At 38.5% G+C, this 20962-nt stretch overlaps 1 protein-coding gene across 4 annotated transcripts in view; it reads left to right on the top strand.

The window, feature by feature from the left end:
- dnah7 (dynein, axonemal, heavy chain 7) overlaps positions 1 to 20962 on the top strand; it is a 77667-nt gene that overhangs the window by 4582 nt on the left and 52123 nt on the right. For all 4 annotated transcript variants that reach the window (XR_015125546.1, XM_086267989.1, XM_086267988.1 and 1 more), the window contains exons 9-28: positions 430 to 613; positions 728 to 907; positions 989 to 1261; positions 1537 to 1664; positions 2018 to 2096; positions 2384 to 2608; positions 2700 to 2846; positions 3054 to 3233; positions 5334 to 5474; positions 5568 to 5935; positions 6863 to 7049; positions 12204 to 12397; positions 15511 to 15709; positions 15983 to 16123; positions 16484 to 16696; positions 16794 to 16903; positions 17713 to 17881; positions 18553 to 18655; positions 19592 to 19719; positions 19942 to 20154. Coding sequence is in view for 3 of the 4 variants with exons in the window: in XM_086267989.1 (XP_086124115.1) it covers positions 430 to 613; positions 728 to 907; positions 989 to 1261; positions 1537 to 1664; positions 2018 to 2096; positions 2384 to 2608; positions 2700 to 2846; positions 3054 to 3233; positions 5334 to 5474; positions 5568 to 5935; positions 6863 to 7049; positions 12204 to 12397; positions 15511 to 15709; positions 15983 to 16123; positions 16484 to 16696; positions 16794 to 16903; positions 17713 to 17881; positions 18553 to 18655; positions 19592 to 19719; positions 19942 to 20154 (3562 nt within the window). In the remaining variant the exon portion in view is untranslated. The remainder of the gene's footprint in view (positions 1 to 429; positions 614 to 727; positions 908 to 988; positions 1262 to 1536; positions 1665 to 2017; positions 2097 to 2383; positions 2609 to 2699; positions 2847 to 3053; positions 3234 to 5333; positions 5475 to 5567; positions 5936 to 6862; positions 7050 to 12203; positions 12398 to 15510; positions 15710 to 15982; positions 16124 to 16483; positions 16697 to 16793; positions 16904 to 17712; positions 17882 to 18552; positions 18656 to 19591; positions 19720 to 19941; positions 20155 to 20962) is intronic.

Here is a 20962-nt window from a genome sequence, read left to right as displayed (position 1 = left end):
TTATAAGTCACAGTTGAACCAATGGCTAGAAGGTTCCCCTCACAAAGGCCACAGCAGACTATCCCAAAAGTCCTTTGCCTATGCATTTAGGTATGGTGGTGGAGTCGTTGGCATGGTCACAGGAAAAGGTTTCCCTGTTCAAAGCTTGACTGAGGCCCGTCTGTGTGGAATTTTCATGTTCCCCCTATGGCCTGTAGGGGTCTTCACCTTCGTCTCACAGTCAGAAGACATACATGTTAGATTAACAGTTCATTCTAAATAGGCCAGGGTAGATAAAATGCTTAAAGTGAATAGAATAAAGTGCTGTATCAATGTGGCTTGTAGTTAAAGTGCTTTGAGTGGTCAGTTAGACTGTCGGGTATCGACATGTGTGGTTCTCATTAACGTAATGTAATCTTGAAGCTGATGTTGTGTTTCTTTTTGCCCTAGTTGGCTCCTTGAAGTACAGAACATTTACCACCAAGGGTGCAAGCGTGAACTGGTGCCTTTCAAAAGCAACATGACCAAACTAGAATCTTTTTTCAACTGTGTGGCTGCGCTGATGACTTCCCAACTGCAGAATCTTCTAACAGATTCAATCATCGACTATACACACTTAATTTCACAAGATCCGGTAAGAAGAAACTGAGTAAGCTAAAGGGATTTAAATATATTTTGCTTATATTTTATGAGAGGGTGAACACTTTTTTTTTTTTTTTTTTGGTATCATTTTAATTTGGACACCTAGCGTTCAGAACGAGCCAGTGAGCACTCAGGCTTTGTTCTGCATCTGATCTTGGAGGACAGGGAGATCAAGTTTGAGCCCAACCTCAAAATATATGAGGAGGCCTTCCTAAATGTGTACGAGTTCATGCTCAGATCTGTCAGTGTGATACCTCGTGTGGAAACCAAACTGTACTCTGACTGGGTAAGGAGACAACTCTATATATAGCCCTGTTTAATAGCACGCTTCCCCCTGATTTTTATACCTTACTTTGCTTTTCTCCAGCCAAGCTCACAGTTTGGAAGTACCCTGAAGCCCATCATCCTTCCAGAGGTCCTTCATGCCCACCAGGAGGAGGTAGGCAGGGTATTCTGGGCTGAGTGTGTCAGGCCCAAGGAGTACATCCACAAGTATGATAAATATGCCACACTGGTATCGAGGCAGGCGGAAAAAGATGTGGAGCAGGTCCTCCGTGACCAGCACTCTTTCCAGGAATTTATGGTGCAGGTGCTATACTACCAGAAGCTTATCGATGAGATCCGGTATATGCCTTCCAAGGTAAATGCATTAAAAAAAATCCTTAAACCAAGGTCCCATAACTTACTCTGTAACATTTCATGTTTCCTTCCAGTTATACTGATATATATTTTGCTGAAATAGTGTCAAATCAAAAAAGCTAAACAGTGGGAAAGCTTAAAACTAATAATCTAATAATCTAATTCTTAAATCTGTGTTTCTTTGACTGGGCTTATTTAAAAGCTCTTGCATCATTTATCACTGGTCATTTCTTAAATTGTGTTAACTGTGTCACTTATTTATACCATGGATTTTAGGTGGTACGACTTGGCATGTTTGAGGTCCAGTCCTATAAGCTCATCCAGTCTCTTGTCAAGCGTGCACGGGACATACAGCAGAAACTGGTTACACGGATGCTAGATGACCACCAGAAAGCCAACAAGAAGTTAGTTGGTTCTCTTTTTTTATACTCAGCAAGAGTGTTTTCTCTCTACATCAGCATAGTTCACCAATACATCTGAAGGAAGTTATCATTAAAAAAAAGCTGAGAGGGATTAAGCAGCTTCTGTTTGGCAGATACTACTGAAATATGCATAGGGAAGCTTAAGAGCTGGTCACTCTAAAAGAATACACTGTGTGAAAGTCATAAGGGATGTCGTTTAGTGCTCTTTGTGATTTTCGGCCCCATGTTAGCTGCTCTGTGGTGTTCTCTATTGCCAAGTGGTGCCATAATAAGATTGTAAATCTGTGAAATCCTCCGTATACAGCACTGAATTAATGCCATTCTTCCTCTCACAGGCTCTGTCATGAATTTGAGCAGATTTCAGAGAAGGCACTGAGCACACCGCCAGATACTCAAAAGCTGATGGAACTTAAGGTGACTGCACCAAAAAATCACACATACCAGGCTTGTTGCATTATGCCATGCACAATTGTCCTTTACAGATTGTTCACAAAACAGTTATGGTGTGCACTTAACACCAGTCAGTAAGCTTTGTCTTTTATTTCTTTTCTTGTGGTTTTGAGTGTTTTTGGTAGTAGGCCCTCAGCTGAGGCTACAGAAAGCCTGGAAGGTCTTGCATTCCTTCACACTTATGAACTACCTTAGTATGGTTGCTGTACATTTTTTTAAAGATATAAATGACAATTTTTTTTCTTATCCAGGCTTATATTAAAAAGGTGGAGACCACAGAGATGCCTCTTTTGCAACAAAGACTAGCAGACTCTGCCACGCAGTTGTGTTTCCTGGTGGAGTTTGCCACCCTGTCAACACTGGATATGAAGCTCAATACAAAGACAATCCAGTGGTTTAAACGTATGCCATCCATCTTTGAGGAACACCAGCAGATAGTTAGCAAAATGACGGAACAATATCAGAGTGGGCTTAAGGTCTGTGTTTTTCTGTTTCAGTGTATTTTAATGTAGAGAAAACATACTGGTGGCTAAAATACAAGGACATCTTTCCTTACCCTCATTCCAGTTGTACCGTGAGCACTTGTTGCAAGAACTGGACAGCTACAGTAAACAAGTGGAGGAGTTTAAGGCCTTTCGTGAGACAGCCAATCTCAGCAAGTACCTGACAAAAGCTCAGGCCCTCAATACCAAACTGGAGTTAGCTGCTGAAAAGGTATATCACAACTTGTTACCTGTAAGCCTAGAGATATATATCTGTACATTAGTTCACAGGCATTATCTCAGGCTGTATTATGTGTTGATGTCTTATTTATAAATCAACTATGCATCTACTCATTATTTTATCTTTTCTTTCCATGTCTTTGTTTATTTCTGTATTTTACTTCTACTCTTACCTTTTGATCCTTACCTCTGTGGAAAGATTAATGATTTAAATCTAGACGAGGAGGCTTTCGGCTGGTCTGTTTCCCAATATCCAGAGCGGAAGAAGGCGCAGGAAAAGTTGACACTATTCCTGCGCCTCTATGAGACAGCTACTGATTTCATAAAACAGCGTGAGAAGTGGCTGCATGGACCTCTCACCAGTGTGAACCCAGACAAGGTAAAAGCAGTAGAAAAATTACTTTGTATTCAATGCAGGAGTGACTGGGGAGTTTAGGTGACAGATTGAGCTCAGTTCTAATTTTCTGATTTTCATTCATATAACAACGACATTCTCTGTCTTATTTACAGCCTCAGTGGTCCAACAGTAGTATAATAAGGGCATCCAGACCGTCATAAAGATTCAGATTTCTATTTTTTTGTTGAATGGTGCATTTTATCAAGTCCCTGGGAAAAAAAAAACAAAAAAAAAACTGAACAAATATAAATGCATAAATAACACAGAGCTTATTTTGTAGTATTGTGAACATTCAAAACAGCTAACTTGGGTAGTTCAATAAGAAAGTGGTTGGTCAGAGTAAGAGTAGACCGAGTAAGAAAGCAATAAGATTAAATCATGAATATAATGTAAAAAAAAATAAAATCAAATGAACTTAGTCAACTTTCTTTGTATAACTAAAGCCCTTGAAGGAGCTGATGGATTTTTTTGACTGCATTTTTATCTGTTTGTGCCTTCTTATTTACATAATGACATCACTGCATGTGGTACTTTTTATTATACTCTGATGGTATTAGTATTATTTGCACTGCCATTTCCCTTTTATATTACAGCCATTCTTCCACATACTATATATATATATATATATATGAAAGCAGCAAAGCACTCAGCATTTTTCACTTCACTGATGTTGAGCTCCACAGAGCAGAGCTCCACATGAAACAACGTTTTCTGCTTAAACTCCTTTCCTTTTTTCCTTTTAATGCTTATTTAAGTACTTCTTTCATTAACTACATTCTCAGCTATTATTACTATAAGTACCTCTGTAAGCATTGCTAACACTGCTGCTGCCTCTACTACAATCAATAATTGTACTATTAAAAACACATTGTTAAATCTAGCATTTAATACTTGCAAGCAAACACCCTAAATACTCATAGCAACCATCTACCTTTTCATCTTGTGTTGTGGAAGTTTTCCATTAAATAAAGCCTGCAGATGAGCGCTGAGCAGTAGCTAACATTCTTTAATCAAAACACAAAAGAACAGAAAACCCAAGCTTGTGGAGAGCCTGCATGATCGCGGGGCAGACGGTCAGCAGAGTCTCTTCTGAGTCTAACATGGCTCTCAGTTAAATACCTTCTCCAGGAACAAAAAGCAGTACACAGCTGTTTCACACTTTAAGGTTCACACTCCCTTGCTACCTCCCAGAGTCCTCGAAGAGACAAAAGACTCTTCCTGTGGAGTTGTCTGCTTCCCCCAACTTCCTTACTAGACCCCCACCATTTGTCTTACTGTATGAGTGTGAGACATGTTAGAATCCAGTGGCACCAAGGTATCATACAATGAAATGATGTGATTAGTACATAAGTAAAAGAAATTTCTATACATCTTGGCAACAACAACAGTACAAATCTTGGAATAACCTTTAGCTTTCTGCCTTTATGTCCGTTTGTTTAATGTCTGTGTTCTTTGATTTATAAAAAAATTAAAAAATAAATTTTCTTTTTGTGTTATTATAAATCCTGCTGTAGAGTGGAGAGCTAAGTTATGATGTAATGCTAGCAAACATGATTCCTAAGGTCCACACACAGATAGCAAAATCCAAAACTGCAGTTCAGGCCTCCAAGATGGTCAGTCAGCTGACCACAGCTTCAGTCATTCATAATTTTAAACTATAATATGATTTTAAAGAGGGCGTCTATTTTTTAAACACCCTGTAACTGTAGTAATGGAGGAAACTCAAACCTTTTTTTTTTTTTGGACTAGGTGGTACACATATGCATATTTCTATTATAAATTTGGGCATTTTAACAAGGGAGTCTAAAGAAATTGACCTTTGGAGCGAGGATGAGAAGACAACTTTATTATTCAGTTTAATGAGTCATTATGACGTAACTTAAGTAGAAAAAGTTATTTAAATTTTTGCTAAAAGTTATTTTAACTTTTGCTAGAAGTTATTATAGCTCTGATGAATAAACATTTGGTGGTACAAAAATATGACATAATAAATATTTTTATTGAATTACTTGATGTGAAATTTTTATAAATTCTATTTATGTCCTGTTGTTATGTAAAAAAATACCCCCATTCCCAAAATAGGTAGAAGGTGATGTTGGCAACTATTGGCGCGCTCTATACAAGCTGGAGAAATCCTTAAGTGAAGTACCCAATGCCCTTAATATAGCAAACACTATAAAGGCTATGGTGGAAGACTTCAAGGAGCACATTCCTATGGTGCAGGTGAGAAATCAAGAGTAAGATTTGGTATTTGACTTTAATACAATATCATTTGAAATTTTGGAAGTAATTTGGACTGGATGTACTTTTTCATAGGTACTGTGTAATCCCGGCCTGCGTAAACGTCACTGGGATGCCATGTCGGACTTGGCTGGCATCTACCTGGAGCCAGCTGATGATCAGGTGTCTGTGTCTAACTTCCTATCAATGCACCTGGAACAGCACTTGAGCAGCTTCGAAGGCATCAGTGAAGCAGCCAGCAAGGAGTACTCACTGGAGAAGGCCATGGAGAAAATGGCCAGTGAGTGGGATCACATGGAGTTTAATCTCCTTAGCTACCGAGAGACGGGCACCTCAATCCTGTCATCGGTGGAAGAAGTGCAGATGCTGTTAGATGATCACATTGTGAAGACACAAACCATGAAAGGCTCACCCTTCATTAAACCTTTTGAAGTGGAAATACGGTGAGAGTCAAGAGGAATTGCTTTTGAGTAATTTTACTTTGCTTGCTTGGAAAATAAGTTTGGTGTAATGTTATTAAGGGGAAAATTCCATACACTCACTATTTAGCTGCAATCTGTTGGCAGTCTATGTATTGATTGCTGCAGGGCTCGGCTGAGATTGTGTGGCAAACAGACATCTGTGCCCCACCGCCCTTACTGCTAATGTGAACTAATGTGCATAATTTAGCTGCCAAAATTGACTGTTTTTGTGAGCATCTGTGCTGCCCAAAACACCAACAAAGAAGCCCAGAGATGTACGGCTTATTCATAGATGCTGTGGTGATAGTGAGCTAATGAGTTCTCTCCAGAAGGACTTCACATTTAAACAGATGCCACATGTGGATTAAAGTACCCACAACAATCCCTGCTGAGATCAGAAGAGCTTGAATCATTTTTTTAACCTCTACAGAGAGGTAAAAGGTCTGAAATGATGAACTGAAACAGTTTTATAGGGAAACATTGCATGTCATTGTACAAGTATAATAAGCAGCTATAGAAAATGTCTTATGGATGTTGTGTGAGTTTTCATCAAAGACATGGAAAGCACATGTGTGGTCTTAGTTTAGGCCTGGTCGTGTTTTTTTTTTCTTTTTTAAATAACTGTGATCAGGATGAAGATGACAAATATTATATGTAATCATTGAAAACAAAAACTTTAAAAATCAGTTGGAATTTTTTTTTAAATGCACCAACCTTTTTTATTTTTGTGAACAATGAAATATTATATAGCAAAGATTGCAAAACAAAACAAAAAAGAATAATAGCATGTAAAGGAATCAGTTTGTCTTTTCCAAAGCTTGAATCTGACCCTCTGCATCTGATTGCAACATTTTAACTGCAAAATGACTACACATCAGTAAGTAATGTTATTATAATTTTTATCATTAGGGAATGGGAGGGCAAGTTGCTGCTTCTCCAAGAAGTTCTGGACGAGTGGTTAAAGGTGCAGTCTACTTGGCTGTACCTGGAGCCCATATTCAGCTCCCCAGACATCATGGTTCAGATGCCTGAAGAGGGACGCCGATTCACAACTGTTGATAAAACATGGAGAGACATCATGAAACAGGTTTCACTGGTGAGTGTTTTTGATCTAACACTATTGCCTTTGAAAAGCAAAAAAAAAAAAAGACCTGTGTATTTGTACTTGTTCTGTGGTTTGAAATGCAAATATAGCTATAGCGCATCCAACTCAGGACATGTATTTATTACTAGACAGCATACACCTTAAAATTTCAAGTGTTCTACTGTAATCAGATTAAATTCAGCGCATTAACCTGAGCAGGTGGGTCAGTGTGCAGACACATAAACATAAACGCACACTGAGAGATTGTGAGAATATGTAGGAAAAGAACAATGTCAGCCAAATACACCGATACAGCCAAAGCAGAAGGGAGCATTCAGACAGAGGGAATGCGATAAGAGTGAATCAGTCCGAAGCGGATGGAGAACGAGGCAAAAACAACTGAGCGGGGATAGAAAGTGAGTGTTGCAAGAGCATCCTCAAAGAGTTTCCAAAGGGTAATTGGCGTCCTCAGTAGACCTGAAATGAGACACATCAATTTCAGGCAGTGTCCTCCGAAAGCCCAGCCTGACTGCACCATCAAATAGAAATTATGGATTTTGTCTGGAAGGGGCAGGGGTGTATGGAACCACAAAGAAAATGAGGTCACCGAGGGATGGGCAGCCTGCACACAAAGACGCTCATGTGTACACTCTAAGCTGCTTTGATATGTTACACTGTGTTATTGAGCATGCCAGCATAAATACTAAAGCAGTACAGTTTAAACTTAATTTTTTTCCTGTATAATGGAGCTCAGTTTCTAAAGGCTATATGTACTTTTTTCTTTTATTAAAGTAACATATGGCCAAAATGTTGTATCAATATAAGGATTAAAAATTTAATAGAAAATTCTGTAAATAGAAAGATTTGTTGGAGTGAGAGAAAAGGATAGATTATGAAGGCGTGATCAAAAAGTTTGGGGATTGGTTCATTAAAAATCAGAAATTTTACCTCAATAGATTTCAGTGTTTTTCTATTCAAGGTCATGTTTTCAAGACCATCCAGATTGCTTTCAGTGTGGTGGATATTTTTAGATATATTTAGAAATCCTGTTCTGACCACTTGGACTGTGCGTCTGGAATTTGGCTGTAGACCTTAAATTCGTCCAGAGAGCAGCCATCAACTTCAGTTTCAAATTTAGCCAGATTTTATTTAAAGGATCATTAGAGCTGGGCCTCCAGCTTCCACCGAGCAGTTTTCAACAGCTTTCAGTTACCGAGCCTGAGTGCGGTGTATCAGATTCAGTTCTGCACCGCGAAATCATACTCCAAAGTAAACCTATGCTCTAAATTGACCTTTCTGCAGTGTCCTGAAGCGTTATGTTGGAAGGAGAGCGTTCATCGTTGCGTTGTATCATGCCACACATACACCACAGTAAAACAATCTGCGCTCAACAACTTGACTTCTTGCCAGATTTGGTTCATTGTAAGTTTGTCAAACAAAAATCAAACTATTTGGAAGCAGTGGAAGAGATGTATCGCCAATATATAGAGTATGAGGTTGGGGAAAAAAATTGGTATGGCATAGTATTATAATATTTTGCATGGGGGATATTGTATATATATTAGTGCATTGAACCAAAGAGAAAGTAGTTCAGCGTGGCACCAGAAAATGATCTTAAACAGATCCCTAAAATTAAATTATTTAAAAAAAAAAAATTTTTTGATAGGGAATTCCTCTAACTTTTTATAAATGTGAATGTATAGCGCTACCAGTAATGACAAGGGGAAAAAGTGATGAGTGATGAGCTCAAAATCTGTAACTGTCCTCTGCTGCTGTAATACAACCCCAAATCCAGGCAAGCTGCGATGCTGTGTGTAATGTAAATAAAAAAAAAATGCAATGATTCAATGCAAATCTCATAAACACACGTTTTTTTTCACAGTGCAAGACTGAAAACATAACAAATTTTGTCAGTCTAAACATTTGATATGTTTCTATCTTCTCTTGTGTATAAAATACGTATTTATTTCGAGTCATTGCGTTCTCGTTTATAATTTAACAGTGTCCCAACTTCATTGTAACTGGGGTCATAAATCTTTTCAAACAAGAGTTCCCCGACAAAATTGTAATTATGGCCATAAAAATTATGTTTTTCTGCTTTTTGTTCTCAAATTTTGTTCATTGCTTAAAGCTCATTTTAATTCACCACCACACGAGGGCCAGTTACAGAAAAATACCTCCTTGGCATGATCTTGTACTGCATCAAAATCTGACAAACAGTACATCCCTTCTCTTTGTCAATAAGACTGATCAGTGATGCATGAAATTAGAATCATCTCAACTACATGCTATGACACGAGTGTGAGCAAAGTCAGATCCTCTGTCCACATCAGGACGTCTTTGCCCAGGTTGTTGTCATCACATCAGCCACTGGGAGTTGCTCAAGATCCACTCATCTTCTAGCACCTTACAGCATCACCATCTTCACTTAATTTTCCTGGTCTTTTTTTATTTTTTTTATTTGCTGCTTGTATTAGTGTGTCACTTACTTTACTATTGCATGCTCAGTTGAAAGTACAAACAGGGTAAATCAATTTAAAAGATTTATTTCTATGAACCTGCTTCCTTTTAACTATGCAGCGCACCACACCCAAGTTCCTTTGAGTGAGTGAAGAAGGAGAGAAACAGCTTACCTATGAGCACAAAGAGAAGACGACTGGCATAGTGTTTATTAATATAACCACATATATAGATATACCTCTAATAAACCTGAGAATGAGCTAGTAAACTAGCCAAAGACTAGTTCACACTCATATTGTGTAATAAAGGACAACACAATTTTTGTCCTGGATGTGTGTTATTTTTTTAAGACCTGCTATATCAGCTGGGAACACTTCCCACCCTTTGTGGGTGCATAGGAATCTACATTACCTCACAGTACCTCCATAAAGCAATATTAGCATTTCAACATAAAATATAAAAATAGACCTGTTATTACAATGTACTCCTAAAGAATGGACCAAAATCACAAATGTGAAGATTCATAGTTCATCAATCAGGAACACTTTGTCAGAATAATTACATGCTGACAGAAATGCAATCAAATGTGCCTTGTCTTTGCAATTGAGCTTGAACGTCTGATTTAGGCTTTCATTTCTCGGTTACTGTATTTTAAAATTGTATCTTTTGGCCTGATTTAAGAAAGGAAAAAACACGATCTAGAACAGTTTAAACCTCTCATTGTTTAAATGTTACTTTCACTATATTTGTAGGAAACAAAACCTTGGGAAAACTGCCTATACTTAGCACATTTTACAAAGTCAAGAGCAACCACGTGTTAAGGATGACTAAATCATTGCAAATCAGCATAAGGTGATACCGTGTCTGCACCATTTTTACCTTCAAGGTATAATCAGTAATCGTTTTGGCTTTTTCTTTCTTCTACATCCAACATTTGTTTGGCTTCCAGACGTCTCTGTGTCAAACCTTTGATCAAGTTATCCAGCCAGTATATATACTAGATAGCCTTGATGCTTCCTTGTTTTACCTGATAGATTTTTCATGTGCATTACTGTATGGAGCCCCTTACCAGATTTGTTTTCTTTTGGTGCCTGTTTCTTCTTGTACATGACCAGCAATCGGGAGAAATGCCTTGTTCTTCTCTTACTCCATGTTTATGAAATTTTGCACAATTTTGAAAAATTCACAATCTAAGGAGACACAAACACGGGTCATCTGACCAGGAATCAGACCGCGGGCATTGTGATTATGTGTTGTAACCATTAGACCAAATGTTCATCCATGTTTTTTCATGTTGACTCCACACTGGCTCTGCTCCTTCCTGTCTGTTATTTCATTCCTAGAAGATGATATCAGACTTCATTTCAGAACTGCCAAAATCTTCATGTGAGCGGGTTAGAGGTTCACTGTCCAACCTTGGAAATTAGACAGACTTTTTATTTAGACGCTTCCTGGGGGTGACAGCTCCAGAGGATATTGAATTAGTGTACAGATGAGATGATACGAGAGCTGAAATATTTCAAAGGTGCTAGACATGCCTCAGGTGAAATCTCTATTGCTCTCTCCCACCATAGATTTTTCTCTAGACTCTGTGTGACAGGTGGACCTCAGTGTGGAGCATAAAGTGGATTTTGTTAAAGGAAGAAATTGCAGTGTTTTAGTGTCACCTTCAGAGCAGCATTGACAACACTTATGCAAAGCAGAAACCTAAAAGGAATGTGAATTTCTCCTGAATGTTAATGTTTTATAAATAAATCAACTCACTCCGATCACTATTATTTAGTCATCGGAGTGGTCACTTTTGCATTTTTCTCACTTTTCCAACATGGTAACTTCATTCATTTGTAATTCTGGTATTTATGTTGTGCTTTAAGCTGTCCAGGGTGCACAGCCTGCCACTCAAAGCCAACTGGGCTAGACTTCAGGCTGTGTTTTACACTAATTTTCTGACATTTTTGGTTAATAGCTGTATACTCAACATTTCTGTTTCCAGGCTGCCACACTGTTGAGCCAGTTGTAAAATAGCACATTGTTCCTCACCAAATGCTGCCGTGCATGTTATTTGTCTCATTATCCCTCAGAATTTTGCTCTTCTGATGGATTTGAATTTGCTCTCTCTGTCAGTGGGTCTCAGTGCTGTGTATTGATATGAGCTGAGTCCTGAATTTGCATCCAGGATGTTTTCAAACTCTTATGTATAATTGTCAGTGCAGCCTCACCAACTTGGATGCAGGAAAGATGTGAAAAAGAAACAAGTGCTGATTCATCCAGGACTAGTATTATCACAGGACTCTGTATGGTATTTCCTTTTAACTAGAGCTTTATCAGACATTTATCTGACTATGACTAAGACTAGTGCTACTTCTCATTGAACTAAGTCATGGTGCTGTACAAGATTGTGACTATCTGGGAAGCTAATGTGATATAACGTTTGTATTCTAGTATTAATAGCTAACCCAGTGGAAAGCTTTATGTTACAAATAAGCCAACATAAAAAAAAACATTTTGGTAACACACCTGTGAAACTGAAGTGTGTAGTTGCCTGTTTACCACCCAAAAGAACATAAACTTAGAACTTAGAATAATCCATTTCAAACGTTTTGTACTAACTAGTTTTTTAAATGTGCTGAAGTGAGTTGACAATGAAGATCAAATTTCCCACATTGACAGTGGACAAAGCATTAAAGGTGATTCTCTTCAATGCAGAACAAGCACGTGTTGGCTGTGATAGCCATCGACAAGATCCTGGAAAGACTGCAAATGTCCAATGAGTTTCTGGAAATGATCCTCAAAGGTCTTAATAACTACTTGGAGAAGAAACGTCTCTACTTTCCACGGTTCTTCTTCCTCTCAAACGAGGAGCTGCTGGAAATCCTCTCTGAGACCAAAGATCCTACAAGGTAAAGAACTATAAGTGTGCACACAGTTAGATTTATTTTTTATCATAACAACAGTAATAATAATTTTAATCAATTAGCTATGGATGTTATCGACAACCCTTAAAGAGAAAAACCCCCATCAAAACTAGCTTTGTACTAGAGATGGCACGATACCACTTTTTTATGTCCGATACCGATATCATAAATTTGGATATCTGCCGATACCGATATGAATCTGATATATAGTGTTTTTTAATCAATAAAACAGTTTTTTAAATATCTTGCTGCATTTTGTATAAGTTCATACTCAAGTTTAAATAAACAACAACACTAAAGCTATTCTGTTATACCTGTATGTAAAAAAACACAACTGCACCCAAAATATTTCATAGTTCAGTAACACTGATCAATCTAATAAACTTAAACCTGCACCATCATCCCTATTCTGGTATTTTAAAGAGTACTTAGGAGAAATATTAAGCAACCTAACTAATAGGGTTGCAAACTCCCAGCAAAAGAAAATAGGGAACCACCCCCCACCCTCCACCTCATGATGCTTAATCGATGTAATCAACTTTAATTTAATGCAGGGTGAAAAAAAAATGCACAGAAATAAATTATTTTTCAAGAATAATTAAATAGATTCAACATCTTTCTTCAACAGAATTGCAGACTGCACAGATGGTACCTTCCCAAAGGAAAAAGTACTATAGCTTACTAGGGTATATTAGACTTAATAGTTACTATATACAGTAATGGACTTCTATACATTTTACATGAGATTAAAACTTTGGGTGTAAGATTCAGATAATTATTAAATAATTAAAAGCTAGATATTTTAAATGAGAATAAGAAAGAAAAGTATGTCTTTGTGCCCCCTTTTCCCTGTTCATGCCCTATCGGTCCCCCTGGCTAAACTTTGCTAGATCCGCCCCTGCACAGTTACCAGCCATCAGCTGCGTAGAAAAAGATCCTCGAGTAGAAAGTAATATTAAATAAATTCTAACAACAGCTTATCAAGCTTAAACGTGCTGCTGTTGTTCAGCCGCTGGTTTCCTCTTTCTGGTGCAAAGTGGGCCAAAAACAAAGAAGAGAGACGGACTCGCGACAGAAAAGCCGATCAGCGGATCATTAAGCAGTTTCACGATTGAAGTAGCAGCAGGAGAGGGAGGGAGAGAAGAGGCAGTCGCTCCATATATCGGTTGTTAAGCTTAACATGGGAATTTTTTACAAACATTCAGAGATGAACTTACACACTTGCTTTACTTCTCTCTGGGATAACTTCCTCGAAGATGAAATGCTGGGAGCCTACAAATACACACAGCCGCTCTATCACGTGGTACATACTGCTCGGTTATAAGCAGAGTTACGCCATGTCGCAAGTTTTGTGAGGTGCTTTTTTGATATTTAATGGATCGATTACATTTTTTATTTCTCACCGATATCCGATCCAGTAATTTAGGTCCGTATCGGACCGATACCTATACGTAATATCGGATCGGTCCATCTCTACTTTGTACTACAATGTATAGTATATAAAAAGGTCTCAGAACATTTTCCAGTAAAAAGATTTGAAACTGAGATTTATGAAGTGAAAGAAGAAATGCAGAAAAGGAAATGGAAGACTATGATTGGGGGCTAGTTATAAATTAATCATAACAGCCCTTTGTTTTCTTGTGCTTACAGCAGCTACTTTACCTCCATAGTGGTTACCCAGAAATCCTCACTGATAACCAACACTTGTCTCATTTCACCCTGGGCGTTCAGTTAATAATAAATGTGATTTGAGGCAAGATGTTCAAGCCTCTTACTCTCCTCCTGTTATTTCTTTTTCTCATTTCATTTTCATTCTGCTCTCCCTCAATTCGCTCTCTGACTGCTGGGACTTAACAGTACATCTGTACAGATACACAGTCATCAGCTCTTCTGTAAAGAAGGGATTTCTGCAGCACTGATGTGGATGGTGGGTTTGTGTAGGCCACAGAGGGGTAATTAATGTTGGGGGAAATTTGCATTACTTGTCACTGAATGTAATGTCCTGAGAAAAATGCATACTTTAAATTCAGGGACTGTTTAGCAAATGCCACAGACAAATGTGGCATTTACAACATAGCAAACCACAGGACATGAAGCGTTAAATTAGGATGCTTGACTGAGAGTCATCTCTTTGAGGTTTTATAGGTCCAAGTGTATGAAAATTCTCCAACTAACTAAATTCAGTGATTTAATACTCAAAGAAGTCATAATCATACACTTGTGTACCTTTGGAAAGTAACCTGATACTATTAAGACCTAAAAAAAATGCTTTTTTGCCTACCTATGGATAGAAAATCATGTAGCAGCTGGTGTCTTGTGGCAAACTGAAGAACACTGAAAGTATTGAGACTTGAGTGCAGTTATCTTTTTTCATGTGTGCTCTCTTTTTCTTTTTAAGAATTTCCATTTTTTAAACTCTTCTGTAATTGACAAATCCAAGTTTTATTATTCAGTACAACAAATGAGAGCTCAGCCAGTATAAATGCAGACCAATAAATCACCCTCATTGCTGGGGACATAAGCATCAAATAAAACCCCCTTTGTACAATTTTGTTTCAATATTCTTTGAAATGATTCTGTTTGCAAAAGTTTCTATTAGTAGAAAATTACACTGTTCAAATAATAATCCATTTTTCTGTTGCTTTGAATCAGTTTGCTCAATTTCCTCCGATGAAAGCGGGAGAGAAGATTTATTACGTATGTCTTTTTGAATACAGCAAAATCAGAAGTTTTCAAACTCTCCACATGGGGAATTTCGCACATAACGATATTGAAATTGTCTGGGTGATATTGATCCAGACACACAGACAATTTACTGCTTGTCTCACTGACAGTGCAGTAAAAGAGGGGCATCAGCAGCTCGCAGACAAAGCTGTAGTTTTGTCTAAAGTGGATTCATTTCAATCCAAATTAAGCTTCACAAAGCTAACAGGCTAACAGACAATTGTATATATGGCTGTGTGCAAGCTTGATACTGTGTTAAAGTGAGGGACAGTGTAAGTTTGCATATATTTTGGCCATTTGATCAGATTTACAGGCCTGTGGAACTTGAACTGTAACTTTGAGTGATTCGCTTTTCTTGCATTCCTTTCCACAAGGGTGCAGCCCCATCTGAAGAAGTGCTTTGAAGGCATTGCTAGTGTGTTGTTCACTGATGTGCTGGATATCACCCACATGAAGAGCAGTGAGGGTGAAATGGTGCAGCTCCTGGATGTTATTTCCACCTCCAAAGCCAGGGGACAGGTGGAGAAATGGCTTTTAGAACTGGAGAGTGGCATGACTGCCTCCCTGCATAAGGTGTTGTGTGGATTTTTATTGAACTATTTTTAAAGATTCATTCATTTATAGCATAGAGAAACGTTTGAAAACAACATATTTCATACCTCAGATGCTGTTTTTAGATTGCTTTATAAAAGTAGTAGGATTGAGAATTTGCTCTTATGTGTTATTTCTGTTTCCAGCCACAGTTGACCGCGTATGTTCCAGGTTGCACCAAAGCCTAAGGGTGCAGCCAAACCATCATGATACACAGTTGTTTGAGTGATTTGCTGCTATTGTGGTCAATTGCAGGTAATAGGGGAGGCTATCGAGGCATACCCCAATGAGCTGAGGATAAACTGGGTGCGTGCTTGGCCAGGCCAGACTGTATTGTGTGTTTCACAAGTCTACTGGACGAAGCATATCCACAAAGCTATCAAAACAGGACAGAAGGTAATCAGCTCAATATATATCTATTTTTATATATATATGTCATATACAGTATATCCTGAATATGGGCTAAAAAGTTGATTGTTAACAATATCACCAGATTGCTGTTGTAACCAGCTGCTGGATGGAAACATCTCACAGAATAAATATTTTTTTTAATATCCGTCAGAAATTCTTTACAATTTATTTCACAGGATTAAGGACATAGCCAGCCAATTAGAGCACTAAGAAAAATGCAATCTCTTGATTGTGGACTTTTTTTTTTTATTAGTAATTTCAAAGATTGAACTTGATGCTGTTATCTTTCTGTCGTGATGAACTCTGTCTTCCTCTTCTTTCTGTTTAATGACGTTTCTCCCTTAGGCTCTTGATGCTTACCTGGAGCAAAACAACAAACAGATTGATGACATTGTGGGTCTTGTGCGTGGAAAACTGTCCAAGCAGAACCGGGTCACCCTCGGAGCCCTTGTCGTGCTGGATGTCCACGCCAGGGATGTGTTAGCCACACTGGTGCAAAAGGGGATAAGTGATGAGAACGACTTTGAGTGGCTTAGCCAACTGCGCTATTACTGGGTGGTATGTGAAAGGAGTGATTGGGGATACTGGGCATTCATGGCAACTCATAATACCATTGCAGTCATTTACTTCAGACTCTGCATCACACGCTTTGCAGGAAAACCATCTCCAAACCAAGATGATCAATGCTGGTTTGCCATATGGCTACGAATACCTGGGCAACACTCCACGTCTGGTCATTACACCACTCACAGACCGCTGCTACCGGTAAAGCTACTGCAGTAACATACTCAACAGTTAACTACACTGTTAGTTAGTCTCCTGTCTTATTACTTTTAACACAAAGATAAATTTTTTAGACTTTTCCTATCATCTTAAGGTGATATAATGTTACAGGTATAACAAGAACCAAACAAGGCTTTCACTTTCACTTTCAGTTTTTGTTACCCTTCAGCTATGCAGAGAAGGGTGAGGGAAATTCAGTGTAGAGGCTACATAGTGTAAACATTTGCATCTGGAAAGCCAAGAGCGAGTTGTCTGTCTAGGATACGCTACACATAGCTCAATGCTTACTAGTAAAAGAAAAAGTACTTTAAACAGGAAAGGGTCCAAGAGGACCAAGAAGTTGCTGCAGTTTAATTTTTTTGTAGTGAAGTTTCTTGCAAATTATTACAGCCTTATTCTCCCTGACAGGAAGAACGTTAAAGAGTATTTGACATTAATGTTAAAGGTTCTGTGCTGTAAGTCCACAGGTGAAGCAAAGTTTTTCAGAAAGCTTGTTGCTGTCGTCTGTGGCAGTGTCCAAAACAGTTGGAAAAAGAGTTCATATTGTTGCAGTAATGTTAAAATACCATAAAAGCTGTGCACACTCCTTCAAAACATAAATGGTGATCAATCAATGATTTTGGAAAATAAATATACATACACATATAGAAAGTGTGATGTACCTCACTGAAACTTTAATCTCTAGATTTCAGATTAAAAAGCTTGTAAGCCATCAAACATTCAAAGTTATATTTTCATTTACCTGAGAACAATAAATTCATTTTACTTACTGGTCATTTTTCCTTTTTCAGCACGCTGTTTGGAGCACTCCACCTTCATCTGGGAGGTGCTCCTGAAGGCCCAGCTGGCACAGGAAAAACAGAGACAACCAAAGACTTGGCCAAAGCTGTGGCCAAGCAATGTGTGGTCTTCAACTGCTCTGATGGTCTGGACTACATTGCTTTGGGCAAATTCTTCAAAGTGAGTAAATTGTGTTAATGTGAGTCAGTCCCAGCAGACATAGGCTACAGAGTTTTAGACGTAAGTGAAACGTGGCACTCGAAAAGATGTTTTACTTCACATAGCTCATCAAAGGAACATATTCATACATGCTGTTTCCGTCTTCTTTGGATGGAAGTGCGGCAGAACACACACATCTACCTTGGAATGTCCCACTGGTGTAACTATTAGCACTTCAAAGATGTAGATAATAGAAGAAGACACAGGGGTAAGGTTTCATTCTTACAGTGTTTCCCCTTCCCCACATGGCACACAGCCCTTTAAATGTCAGCCTCTTCACAGCCTGTTCTGAAAAATAAAATGTGGCACAGTGGTGCATTTGTTTGTGGTATACAAATATATGAAGACTGCGCCCGCCATAATTTTCTGATGTAAATATTGTGAATATTTATCCTTATAACAATAGCACCACACTAATAGGCCAGCAAGGCCGCCTCAGTGACCCACAGCGCCTCTGCGGCGGATCAGTGTCATGTAATTAGAAATGATCAGAATAATATAACTCCTTACACACATTTTTTTCCACGCTGATCCAAAAAATAGTTTGGATAAGAAGTAATGCTTATTTATTTAATTGTGTGTGTGTGTGTGTGTGTGTGTGTGTGTGTGTGTGTGTGTGTGTGCGCGATCAGGGCCTCTTGTCCTGTGGAGCTTGGGCCTGCTTTGATGAGTTTAACCGCATTGACTTGGAGGTGCTCTCTGTGGTGGCGCAACAGATTCTCACAATACAGAGAGGTTTGTGTTTGTGCCTTTCTCTCCCTTTGATCTTTAAGAAAGTTGGTAGCACACCTGAAACAAATTTGACATAATCTCAGCAGTGAAAAAGCAGGCTTTTCTACAAAGCACACTAACACTGGCGATGCCCAGAATTTCTCCCAGAAAAAAATTAAATGTTAGTAGGTTTTGGTTAATTAACAGATGTTAAGATGCTTGTTTTAACAGTCGTACATAAACATAGAGCTTTTCGTTGTTTCCTATTATGTCAGATTTTGGACCAAATAAAATTCCCTTGAACTTGTCTGGCCTACGCAGGATTTGTTTTAAACCATGGGAGTATTTTTTATTTTTTTATTTTTTTTACACAGATGCTATAACTTTAAGTTGGATAATCTGTAATGTTATTAGCCTGCTGTTGCCATTAACCATTTCACACACATAAAACCAGCTAAACAAACCTAAAATTCTAAAGAACCAAATTATAACTTTTACCTGTTTTACCTTTTACCATTTATTTATTACACATTAGAGTATACAGCATAGTCTATCTAAATAAACTGGTTTCTCTCTCTTTTTTGTCAACTACTGTACGTGCAGAGATGCAACTAAGGCCAACAGAGCTGTGCTGTTCTGTTCGTGCCTAAAAGCTACTGTTATAGCATACTGCTATCCCTATCTGTTTCCAAGTTGTCCTCCCCCGTCGCCCCCACTGGCACCTTAGTGCCAGTCGAAGTCAGTATTGTTAACTTTTATTACTGGAATCGTGCTAAGTTGACAGATTATTGAGTTTCTTAGCCTGCTGCCGCAAATGTTAGTACCGGTATATCAATTCATGTTTATATGTGCCACTTATGGAAATGTGCTGTTAGGAAATTCCCTAAATCAGCAGTTGGATTGAATCAAAAATCCATTTGTAGCTGACTATATTGTTTCTAACTGCACTCGTGCCCCCAGGAATTGCTGCCCACACCGAGATGTTGATGTTTGAAGGGACTGAGCTTAAACTGGATCCCTCTTGCGCTGTGTTCATCACTATGAATCCTGGCTATGCTGGACGGTCTGAGCTACCAGACAACCTTAAGGTACAGTATCAGTTCTTGTCACTGTTCCTGTTTTAATTGTTCAAAATCTGATTCTTTTTTTTCTGGTAATTTAGGAAATGGTGCTGTCTTCTAAAATTAGCTCAAATTAGATTCGATTGTTTTATGTTTCTCTCTTCTACTACTTCAGCTCAGAATCTTTTGAGCCTTAAATCATGTTTTCATTTAGTACATCTTTAACTAATTTTTTTGGTTTCATACCAGGCTCTGTTCAGGACTGTCGCCATGATGGTACCAGACTACGCAATGATTGCAGAGATTGTCCTCTACTCATGTGGTTTTGTTAGTGCGCGACCCTTGTCAGTGAAAATAGTGGCTACTTATCGACTCTGCTCTGAGCAGCTCTCCTCACAGCACCACTATGACTATGGTATGAGAGCTGTCAAGTCTGTGCTAACTGCTGCTGGAAACCTTAAGGTACGTGAAAACAGATTCACGCTCATATGAAGGGAGACTGTGTTCTTAATTAGAGGGGCAGGGGAGGGATCACCGATCCGGGACGAGCTTCGAGCAGCAGAGAGCAAAATGGTTTGAATGTAAGCAGGCAACGTTAGCTCTGTTCCTCAAGCTCACTTCTGTGTGCTTTTTATTAGGAGCAGCACACATGTTCAGTGTGTGTATCCTCAAAACTGCCCTATTCTCAAGGCAACAGTGTTTAGGGGACATCTGTTAATTGAGCTCCAAAAAATAACCAGATTTCACTGTCAGCTGTTAAACTGCTAGACTGCAGTGGTTGAACTAAAGGACCCAAAAGTAAGGAAAGCATAATTGGGGTGTGCAACATTTCTCAGCTCTTGCTCAGTCTTTCCTGATAAAAGTGGTGCTGAGCAACTTAAAAGGCAACCACTCACATAGCTGAGTGTAAGGAATTGCTTCACCCTAAAAGAGATGTACTTACATTTTTAATGCACCAGAAGTAAGTTTTAAGTCAGGTTGGGTTATAAGTTGGTGTTTCTGGGGTATTATTTTTTAATCTATTTTTCCCCATGAGCAATCTTTTAAACACAAGAGTCTGAGGACTGGCTCATATCGGTGCATTTCAGAAAAACAACATGACAAACTGTTTTGCAGAGTACTGTAATTTGTGAAAGAGAGGGATGTGAGTCATAGTGACCTTATGCATACTGAGAATTTTATCATCGGGTTCTGTACAAGCATAGCAGAAAAATTAAGCCTGTCTTTTAAAATTTAGGTTTTTTTGTTTTGTTTTTTCATATGCAAATGT

This window comes from Aulonocara sp. 'chitande type north' Nkhata Bay, linkage group LG16, assembly GCF_057382095.1.
Source record: "Aulonocara sp. 'chitande type north' Nkhata Bay isolate Kocher_YH1m ecotype deep benthic linkage group LG16, A_spYH_male_GT1.1, whole genome shotgun sequence".
NCBI lineage: Eukaryota > Metazoa > Chordata > Actinopteri > Cichliformes > Cichlidae > Aulonocara > Aulonocara sp. 'chitande type north' Nkhata Bay.
The sequence above is the reverse complement of the archived record's forward strand: the minus strand, read 5'-3'. Positions and strand labels throughout refer to the sequence as shown.